General features: G+C 40.4%; 1 protein-coding gene across 1 annotated transcript; it reads left to right on the forward strand.

The window, feature by feature from the left end:
- Positions 1-794: 794 nt before the first annotated feature.
- Positions 795-4,931, forward strand: LOC149230727 (uncharacterized). The gene is made up of 2 exons (XM_089381399.1): positions 795-2,399; positions 2,970-4,931. Exons 1-2 carry the CDS (start codon positions 795-797, stop codon positions 4,929-4,931), a joined length of 3,567 nt encoding a protein of 1,188 aa, XP_089237525.1.
- Positions 4,932-11,197: the final 6,266 nt, after the last annotated feature.

An 11,197-nucleotide genomic window follows, 5' to 3' on the forward strand; every position in this document is an offset into this window, starting at 1 on the left:
TGCCACTGGTGCCACGAGCACGGTCATCTAGCAAAAGTATGCCCCCATAAAAGAAGAAGGAGGCATTTTCGTAGAACTCCTGTTCACAGAGCAAATGCTCAATTCGATGCTCAGACAAGGATGGAGCAGGATATGCCGGAGCCACAAGAAAATTCGACTATGGAGGCAGAGGAGGCGGAGAAAGGACCTTCGGAGGCAAGCGCACAGCCAGACGTCTTGGATGTAGATCTTGGCAAAGATAAGCCAACAGAGGAAGGAGCGGTCGAGGAACCTGCCAAAGACCCGGAAGAAGCAAACGGCCTTATCGCGGAAACATCTCAATTTCATCCAGCCGATCCGGAGAAGGGTAAGTGCTCAGGAAACCCTTCCTCTTTTATCTTTCCTGAGCCTGCAATTGTAATCAATAATGAAGCTTCTATATCCAATTATGAGAAAGAATCAAATATAGTTAAAAATTTGGGTGATACCACATCTGAGCCGAATGTGGAAATTATAACTGAATCTCTCCCCCTCCTGGACATTAACTGTGAATATTCCTGGCCTCCCCTCTCAACCCCTTTGTCTCGGACCCCTTGTCCATACAATTTGAGATCTCTGGGTGGGAACCAAGTGTCTCAGGGGTCCTTAGGTGGGCTGGGATCGATTCCTATCCAGTCTAAATCCAAAAACAAACGCGGCCGTAAATCTGATCTTTTCAAGGCTAAACTAAAAGCAAAGATGGATGTTGCAGATGGCAAACAACATTCCATCCAGGGGGTTCTTAGAGCAGCTCATCCCCCCGAGGCAGTTATCAAATGATTTTATCTTCCTGGAACTGCAGAGGTTTGGCCAGCAAACCCAAAAAACTGGCCCTGAAAGACTGGATTACCAATTCTAAAGCAGATGTTATCCTTTTGCAAGAAACGCTGGGAAAGGCTAATGAGATTGAACAAATGCTTAAGGCCCTTCTTCCTGGGTGGACCTTCGCAGCAATGGATGCCTTCGGTCATTCGGGGGGCTTAGCAATTGGGTTCAAAGACGGAAGAGTAAAAGCTCTCAATATCTGGGGGACGAAGAATGTTATGGGAATGGAGCTCCTCTCCCCCGATTTCCTCCTCCCTATATCCATAATAAATATCTATGGGCCTTGTCAAGGCAGGGAATCGTTTTGGGACACCCTGATGGCAAAATCTGTTATGAAATCCCCAGCGATGATCCTGGGTGGTGACTTAAATTTCTCCTTAGGTCGTGCAGAAGCTTGGGGACCTTCGGCGAGAGCTGATCCACTTACAGATTATTTCTATAAAATCATCTCTGAGAATAACCTTGTTGATCCTCTTCCGATTAAGCAAAAGCCTACCTGGCGGAATCGTAGAGTGGGTGCAGACAGGATTGCTAAAAGACTGGATCGCTTCCTGCTCTCAGATTCGCTTTTTGCCAAAGTTCCCCTCATCAGACAATGGGTAGAGGAAATTGGTAACTCAGACCACTTCCCAATCTTTTTAGATCTATCTTCCCCTCCCAACAAGCCCCCTGCCCCTTTCAAATTTAACCCTGCGTGGCTTCAAGATCCTTCTTTCAGTGATTTGTTTAAAAAATCCTGGATCCACCCAGAACACAATGAAGACGAGGAGAAAAGTTACCTGTTCATGGAAAATTTAAAAAGATTGAAATCTGCTACAATTCATTGGGCTAGGGACAGAAGAATGAAGCAAAATGAGGAGCTGATCCGTACTAAGGAAGCCTTGAAGAATTTGGAGAGTCTGGATTCAGATGGATACTCTTCTCAAGAATCCAAGGAAAGAATTCTTAACCTGGAGAAGCAGCAAACTAGAATCCTTTTGGAGAAGGAAGAAGAATGGAGAATAAAGAGTAGGGCAGTCTGGCTAAAGTCTGGGGATGAAAATACAAAATTTTTCCACAATTTTGCCAAAGGAAGAAAATCAATAAACACAATTTGGAGCCTAAAAAATGAAGAAGGAAGAGATGTCAAGTCCTTTTCAGATCTTTCTGAACTAGGGAAACGATACTTTCATAATTTATATTCTGATCAGAGAGAGGCTACTATAGCAGAAGTCTTCAATACCGTGCAATGTTTCCCCAGATTCATTGATGAAGAAGAAGCTGAAGATCTTTCAATCCCTGTCACAAAGGCGGAAACAGAAGCAGCCATGAAACTATTAGGTAAAGAAAAAAGCCCTGGCCCTGATGGCTGGACCATTGAATTGTTTCTCCATTTCTTTGACCTAATTGGAGACGAGATAACAGAAGTTGTTGAGGAGTCAAGATCGAAAGGAGATATTTATAGACCATTTAATTCAACATTCATTGCTCTCATCCCGAAAAAGAATGAGCCTGAAAGTTTTGAAGATTTTAGACCAATTTCTTTATGCAATTGTATTTATAAGATTATTTCAAAGGTTATAGCCCTCAGATTAGCTCCAATATTATCAAGAAACATTTCTATGGAACAATTTGGGTTCCTGGATGGCAGACAAATTCATGAAGCAATTGGGGTTGCTCAGGAGGTAATTCATAGCATCAAATTAGAGAAAAAGAAAGGAGCTGTTCTTAAAATAGACCTCTCCAAAGCATTCGACAGGATTAGCTGGCTCTACCTTCGAATGCTTCTTACTCATGTGGGTTTCAACTACTCATTCGTTAGTTGGATCATGGGATGCATTACAAATGTCAGCTTTGCAGTTTTAATCAATGGCGCTGCCTCTTCCTTCTTCACTAGCCAGAGAGGCCTCAGACAAGGGTGTCCTTTATCACCCTTATTGTTTCTCCTTGTGGCCGAAGGTCTCAGCAGGTTGATCCAAAAAGCAAGAAGTGAGGACAAGGTTAAAGGTATAGAGGTAGCTATAAATCTCTTCATCACCCATCTTCTTTTCGTTGATGATATCTTGATCTTTACAAATGGAAATTACAGCGAATTAAAGGAGATAAAGAGTATTTTTGATCTTTTTCTAAAAGCTTCTGGAATGCAGATTAATACTGTAAAATCACAAGTCTGTCTGGCAGATGTGGACAGAAGGGAAAGGAGCCTCCTTGCTGAGTTATTTCCTTATCCTACACAATCTTTGGACGTTCCTTTCAAATACTTGGGGTTCTGGCTAAAGCCTGCTGCTTACAGGAAATCTGATTGGAACTGGATTATAGCAAAAATCGAAGCCAGAATCTCACACTGGAGCTACAGATGGCTCTCCAGAGCTGGTAAGCTAACTCTCATCAAATCTGTTTTGCTAGCCATCCCGGTTTACTGGGCTGCCTTAACTTGGATTCCTAAAGGAGTTATGGAGCAAATCAGAAGGATATGTTGCAGATTTCTTTGGGCTGGTTCAAAGGACTTCTCCGGGTTACCGTGGGTGGCTTGGGACAAAGTGGCCAGATCAAAAGAGTGGGGAGGTTGGGGGATCAAAAGACTCCCCGAGTTCAGTTCCTCGTTAGCTGCAAAGTCTGGATGGAGGCTTATCACCATAGAAAACCTATGGACAAGGGTGATTAAAAGGAAGTATATCGACCCTATGCCCTTGGAAGATTGGATCCGGAGCCAGAATAAGAAGACAAAAAACTCTTCGGTAATTTGGAAGGCCACTGTGGATGCTTTTCCTGTAATTGAACAAGGTCTAGCCTGGAAAGTGGGAGATGGCAGAAACATCAGGATTGGTAGAGACCCTTGGATTGGGTGCAATGAAGATTATGCCTTATCTCCAGGGCTCCTTCGTCATCTCGAGGCCATCAACATTATCTCATTAAATCAAATAGCAAGAGCGGGACAACCCTCCATCTGGGGCCAGGTATGGAAAAATGATGAAGATCTAGGGCTAAATATTAGATGGAAGAATGAATGGTCAATCTTCATCAAAGAATTAAAACGATCCAATGTTAGGTTAAAGGAGGAACCTGATCGGTTAATGTGGGCTCACAGCAAATCGGGGAATTACACACCTAAGGAGGGATACTCTTACCTATTAGGTAAGATAGGTTGGGGAGATCCGGATTGGTGGTCAAAAGCTTTATGGAAACTCAAAAGCCCTGCAAAAGCTAAACTCTTCTTGTGGTGCATTCTAAAACAGAAGGCCCCAACATGGGAAAACCTTCAAACCAGATTTTTAGCTGGGCCAGGGCGTTGCCCTCTGTGCAAGATAAATGAGGAATCTTTAAATCATCTTTTCACCAGCTGCCCCTTCTCTCAAAAGATCTGGGAGGAGGTCACTGGGCTCCTCAAGGTTATTGCACTCTGGGGAAATGCGCCGCTGGTCGAATCTTGGAGAAATTGGTGGAATACTTATTCAGAAGGGAACTTGAGAAATCTGCCGGTCATCTTTTGCTGGGGAGTGTGGCTCGCGAGAAATAAGAGCTTGTTCCAAGATCTAATCACTCCTCCCACAGTTATTGCCTCAAATATTGCAGCCATATACCTCTCTCTGCCTCCCCCTGAAGAAAAAAAGTCCAGATCAAAGCAAAACCTTATCACAATTCAGGAGGATATCCCTAGTGGCTTTTTTGACGGAGCTTCACAAAACAATCGGGCCGGCGCAGGCATGAGTATACACATCAACCCAGATCATACCCTAAAAGCATCAGTTGGGCTGGGCCCAGGAACAAATAATTTCGCAGAACTCTCCTCTTTACGCCTCCTCCTCTGCTGGCTTCTTCATAAAAACATCACCACAATACAGTTATTTGGGGACTCTCTAAATGTTATAAACTGGATCAACGGTTTAGCTGCTTGCCAAAATCAAATCTTAATGAGAATTGTTGAAGAGATCTTATATCTGAAGTCCCTCTTTAACAGGTTTTCATTATGTCACATCTACAGGGAAAGGAACGAAGAAGCCGATCAGTTATCTAAGGCAGGTCTTCTACAGGATCCGGACAGCTGGGCGATAGAAGAAATATTACAGGGACAGTCCTTCAGATCTGTCCTGCCTCCTTATGATCAGTAGCATCTCCTCCAGCATTTTTGTTACGGCTTTTTGTCTTCGGCTCATTATTAGTTTTGCTTTATCACGCTGTATATATTTCTTTGTATCGCCCATCTCCTAAAAATCCCTCTTTCTTGTCTGCTTCGAGTTCTTGCACTTTAATTATCCAAAATTTTCTCCAAAACTTGCAATCAAAGCACATTAGACCAATAGACATGATGTCTCATCTTTACCTTTATCATTAAGAAAAATATAACAAAACATGTAAAGAATTATGAGAAAAGTTGATTTTAGTAACCTAGAGAGTTGTATTAAGGTCCATATAATTTACCCATTGATGAGCCTCATCATCACCCCTACTGAAATTGTTTCTCATCCTCTGAGCAACTCAATCTATGTACATGTATTTCATTGGTTTGGTGGCCCCCTTGACATTCGAGGCTTTTGTTGTAGTCTCCTCCTTTTGTGGATAAAACCATGCATTCTTCTCTATCTCCTCCCACTGCTTTCATTCTTCTTCCTCCTTTCTTCCTTCTAACATACCCAAAAGCAATGAGGACTGAGTTTCAAGCCAATCCAGTTGATTTTGAGTCTCTACGTTGCTTGCTTATACATTGGGGTCCTTTCTAGTGAATCCCTCATTCTCTTAGGAGAATGATACACCCTAATCTTTAGGCTATAGGGCAAGATGTTCCACCTCCTTTTGCAAGCTTGTTAGCTTTCATCCCCTAGCAATCTCAACAGGTCCTCAAAATGAGTGACTGTTTGCTCTTGTGCAGCTAGGTATCTTGGTGCAAGCTAGGTGATCTGATTTATAATATTAGATTGTTGTGCTAAGATCCTCATTAGATTAGAAACAAAATGATTTCATTGTGCTTAAGGATTCATGAATTTTTGCAATTGAAATGATGATTTTTTATGTTAATTTTATGAGAAATTTAACATAAATAAGAGGTTGAAGAACAGCATAAACATGTACAGAACATCATCAAAAACATATTACAACAGGAACATGATAAAGGAGTTCACCCCTTCTGGGCTACGTCTCCTTGGTCCAGCTTCCAATGGATTGGGCCTCTCTATTATGCTCAAAAATGTAAAAAAATATGTGTTTACAATGCTCAAATGCTTCTGAAACCTACTCCAATGAGTTCAGAATATTCAAGCAATACCAAGATGTATTCGTGTGGACATATGATGAGCTCAAAAATTATGACACGTGAATAATACAGCATGTGATTCCAATCAAAGAGGCGGCCAAGCTATTTCAACAAGAGTTTTGGAAGGTACACCTGATGCTTGAGCCTCTAATTCAAAAGGAGTTGAGGAAACTGCTAGATGATCAGATCATATATAAAGTGCAACATTCTACCTAGGTGTCAAACTTGCTCCTGGTGAGAAAGAAGTCTGGGGAAATATGCTTGTGTGTTGATTTTCGCAACTTGAACCGCACCTCGAACAAGGATAATTACCCCGTGTCATCTATGGAACAGATATTGCAAATAGTATTAGGGTCAAAGATGTTTTCTTTGTTGGATGGATATTCTAGTTACAACCAAGTTCTAGTCTCAGATCCTGACATACTAAAGACAACATTTTGCACAAAGTGGGGTATGTTTGCATTTAAAAGAATGCCATTTGGGTTGATCAATGTCGATGCAAAATTTTAATGTGCCATGGACATCACATTTCATGGACTGATGGGACAAAGTGTAGTGGTCTCTCTTGATGATGTCACGGTATTTTCCAAGAAAAGATCCGACCACATATGCCACCTGAAGAAACTTTTAAAGCGATGTCACAAATACGAGATATCACTTAATCCAAAAAAGAGTATTTTCGTAGTGTGCAAGGGTAATCTCTTGAGCCATATCATTGCCAAAAGTAGGTTTAAAGTAGACCTAAAGAGGGTGAATGCAATTATGTAGATTCCCTTTCCTGTGAACAAGAAAACAATGCCATCCTTCCTGGGGAAAATTAACTTCCTCCCTAAGTTCATCTCCGATTACGCTTAGATTGTGAAGCCAATACAAGAGATGGTAAATAAGGATGCAATATACAAATGGGATAAAAAGGAAAAGGATGTTTTTCCCTGTATTAAGCAAGCTATTGCATAAGCACCTGCTTTATACAAGCCATATTTTAGCAAGTATTTTATGATCTACACCTTTGCTTATGACACTTCTCTCTTTGTTGTGCTCACACAAAAGGATGACCAAAATAATGAGCGACCAATATATTTCATGAGCGCTAGCCTATAGGGATCTGAACTCAACTACCCCTCGATCAACAAGAATGCTTATGTATTCTACAAGGTAGTGAAACGTTTTCGACCCTATCTCTTGAAAAGTCATTGAATCATCTTTGTTTCGCACCCAATAGTCAGATAATTTTTCGTTTAGCAAGAATTGGGTGAGAGAAGAGCGAACTGGATGACCATTTTTCAGGAGTACGATCTAGAGTTCAAACCAATTCACACAATTAAGGGTCACAGTCTATGTCAGCTAGCAAAAGAAGCAGTGGATGTGAAAGAAGAATATCCATCTGGTTGGGAGCATGAAATTGAAATGTACAATGTTGAGTAAACTTTCCCACTTCCATTATGAAATACTGGTACATGGATGTGCGCAAGTATCTCAAGAAAGAAACCTTGCCCTCTCACTTATCTGCATAGCAGAACAGGGCACTCAAGTTAAAAGCATTATCTTATTAGTTGGTGGATGGGGTGATTTTCCAGAAGAACCATAATGAAGTTTTTCTCAAATTCTTGGAAGTGCACAATTCAGAGAAAGTGTTATGTGATCCCCACGACGGACCAACTAGGGGACAATTTGTGGGTAACACAATTGTCCACAAGGTTATGCGGGTCAATTTCTATTAGCCCACGTTATTCAAAGATGTTCACGCCTATGCCCGCAAGTGTCCAGTCTTTCAAAGGTGTGATGAGAGAGGAAAGAGGTCAGCCACCCCACTACAACCTATTACAGGGGAAGAATCATTTCAACAACCAGGCTTATATGTGATCAGTGAAATTTTTCTGCAACTCGTCAAAGCAACACTGCTACATTTTCACTGCCTAGACTACTTTATGCAGTGGACAGAAGTAGTTCCGCTCAAACAAATGAATAATTAGGAAGTCATAAACTTCCTTAAGAAGAACACCATTTCCAAGTTCGGCATTCTGACCTCACATGTTTTTAACAATGCAATGTATTTCTCATCATTAAAATTATATGAATTTGCATAGGAACATGGAATTGTATTGAAATATTCATCAAATTAGTGTCCATAGGGAAATGGTATTGTTGAGTCTGCAAACAAAAACCTCATCCACATTATCAAGAAGATCATTTTCTCTAACTAGAGGAACTGACACTCCGCTTTGGTGAGTCCTTTATGGGATGACTGAATCATGCCAAAACCTTCCCTGAACACCTCTCCTTACTTATTAGTGTATGTAAAAGAAGACATCCTACCCGTGAACATCTACTAATCGAAATTTGAATTAGGGGCAAAATTTTTCTCAAAAATAAAAGTGCTCAGAATTGTTCAAAACCTAAACGATTGTGTTCATCTCGGCAATACAATCCCAATGCAACTCGTTTCACTCAAAAAAAAGTTCGTATGAGAAAGATAGAACCTGTTGTCCGTTTTATCAAACAAGCAAATTTTGGGTATAGGCTGACTGGGATGCTAACTAGGCATTCGTACAACCCAGTCAGCAAAAAGAATATTCTAGGGAATATTACTTGGAATATTCTTGTAATATTCCCACAGGTGGCTCAATTGGGATGTGACAAGTGTCGACATTGGATTGGTCAAAGGCATTTAGGTGGACCAATGAGAGGCTAACACGCGGCAAACCTGGAGGCTGCCACGTGCCCTCTCAAAGGTCAAGTAAAAGTTTATTTGCAGGCAAGGGAATTGAACCCGCAACCTCACCCGTACAAGCCCCAAGTTCCACTACTATGCCATAACCTTTTGACTTAACAAGTATGGGCTTTTGGTTTCATTTAAATGTTAATGCCGAAAGTTTGGAGGTAAACGATTAACATTAACCTCCCCATGTGACCAACATTGCAAATCGACGACCAGCGCTAACACTAACCATGGAGATTAACGCTAATTAATTGTGATTATCCATTAATTAAGCGGGATTAACTTGGCAGCGGTTTTTGCAGGTCTGCTAAATCCGACATTCCTCTATTTTTGGTGGGGTTAACTGGAGTTTCTCCAGATTTGGTGGAGTTTTCCTAGGAAAAATTGAAGAGACTATAACTTCTTCAATTTTCAACTAATTATGTCTCAGAAAGAGTCATTCCTAGATTATTTGGATGCTCTGGACACAATGGAGCAAGTTGTAGAGGCAGAAAGGCACTTCTGTATGTTATTTTTCTACGTTGAAGTTTAAGGAAGCCTAGGGCCACCAGGAGAGGAGGTCAAGCCTAGATTAGCTGAATTCCAATTGCAAAGCTTGGATAGTCATTTTTTGGGTTTTTTGGTCTTCTAAATCCAATGGAGTAGGTTACAAAGCCATTGGATCAATGCAGGTGCATGCAATCATAGAATTGACCATTAATCCAAACAGGGCCTAGCCATTGAAGCAGGTCCAAGGAGATGTAGCCCAGGAGGGGTGAACTCATTTATCAGCTTTGTGTTATGAGTTTGTTGTGTTTTAATTCTCTACAATTTACTTGTTGTATATGTGTTTTAAACAGCTAATTAACCTCATAAATTTCTCATAAAATACACTCAATACTTGACACATAATCCTTCACATTTTGGTTAATTTGAGACGATCCTAAACACACATTTTTAATACTGATGAGGGAGCTTGCATAGCATTAACAATTTTTCCCAATATTTCAGATCAAGTTGGTATCAGAGCCACTTGTTAGCTCATTTTAACCATGAAATGGTTTGCCAATGTTAGCTAGAAAATTAGCTATTGTTTTTGTATTTGTGCAAGGAGAATTTAACTGTGTGCAAGTTTATGTGTGTGAAGCTTTTTGATGCATTACAAGTGTGATGGAAGCTTCAACAAGTGATGTTTCTAATCCATATTCCTTAGCAAGACTCTTTGATGAAGAGATGTTGCAAGATTTTATCATCATAAGATATATGGTGCAAGAGTTGTATGCAGATAGGAAGGAGACATTATATTTCAAGAGCAGTTGATGGCCATGAAGGAGGAGAAGCAAGAGCTTCTTGAAAAGATGCATGAGATGGAGATTCAACTCCATGATGCCAAGGAAACCCTAGCCAAATATGTGCATGAAAATGAGGTATGAAATTCAAGTTTATCTTCAATTTCCTCTCAAAATGAATGTTTTGGTTCTTTTGAAAGACACGCTAGAGGAATAGGGTCCAAATTATTGATGAAGATGGGATATGAAGGTAAAGGGCTAGGAAAACATGCACAAAGCATAGTTCAGCCAATTGTTGTTGAGGAAAGGCCTAAGTATTTGGGTCTTGGTTATGGAAAACATGATGGAGAATGCTCCAAAGCCAAGGAGGCACATGAATGTGTTCCAAGAATGACTTTCATTACATGTTCATTACCTCAAGCTTGTGAAGTTTGTGTTCATGAGGAATGAAAAAGTTTTATACCCACTTTGCAAGAAGATTCTCATAAGCATGCAACTAGTGGAAATGGAAAACAAGAGGATGTTGAAAGCTCTAAGGTCATTGAAGCCATTGTTGGTATTCCAAAGAGAGCCACTACCTCATCAAATTCACCTCCTCAAGAAGGTGACAAAGGTGAATGTGCAAGGTATAAATATGCCTTTAATAAAGTTTCTTTTGATTATGATAAACATGGTAAATATTCACATAAGATTTGGAGAAAATTTACATGTTCTTTTTGTGGTTTGAATAACCATACTGTTTCGAGGTGTTGGAAGAGGATAGCCATACACAGGAAACTTTCAAAACAAAAGAGACAGAAATCCAAAGTTCCATTGGATAATGGAAACCATGTTGAAAAGAAGACGCAATTATTTTGCATTCATTGCCATAAGAAGGGTCATCTTGTAGACAAGTGTTGGACTTTGCAACCAACAAGTCATCCACGGGATTTGAAGAAGGTGGAGATAAATTTTGGCAAGAATGGAAAAGAGGACTCCATAATTGATGTGGGTCTGGATGATACACATGATGAAGTGCAGCTAAAAGAAGTGCCATTGAAATGGTTTGGAAAGAGATGGTTAGATTTATTAACCAATTAAGGCCTTGCATTTCTTTTGATAATTGATGCAAATCTTGCCTTATTGATGCATTCCCTTGTT

The sequence above is a fragment of the Pinus tabuliformis genome, chromosome J (genome assembly GCF_031772625.1).
Source record: "Pinus tabuliformis cultivar Carrire ecotype Pingquan chromosome J, CPIR1, whole genome shotgun sequence".
NCBI classification, from domain to species: Eukaryota; Viridiplantae; Streptophyta; class Pinopsida; order Pinales; family Pinaceae; genus Pinus; species Pinus tabuliformis.

Bases quoted from the DNA above. Each gene is read 5' to 3' on its own strand.
- LOC149230727 (XM_089381399.1), top strand. From the start codon at position 795: ATGATTTTATCTTCCTGGAACTGCAGAGGTTTGGCCAGCAAACCCAAA. The intron at 2,400-2,969 runs GTTATAGCCCTC...TCTGGAATGCAG, and splicing joins TTTATAAGATTATTTCAAAG to ATTAATACTGTAAAATCACA.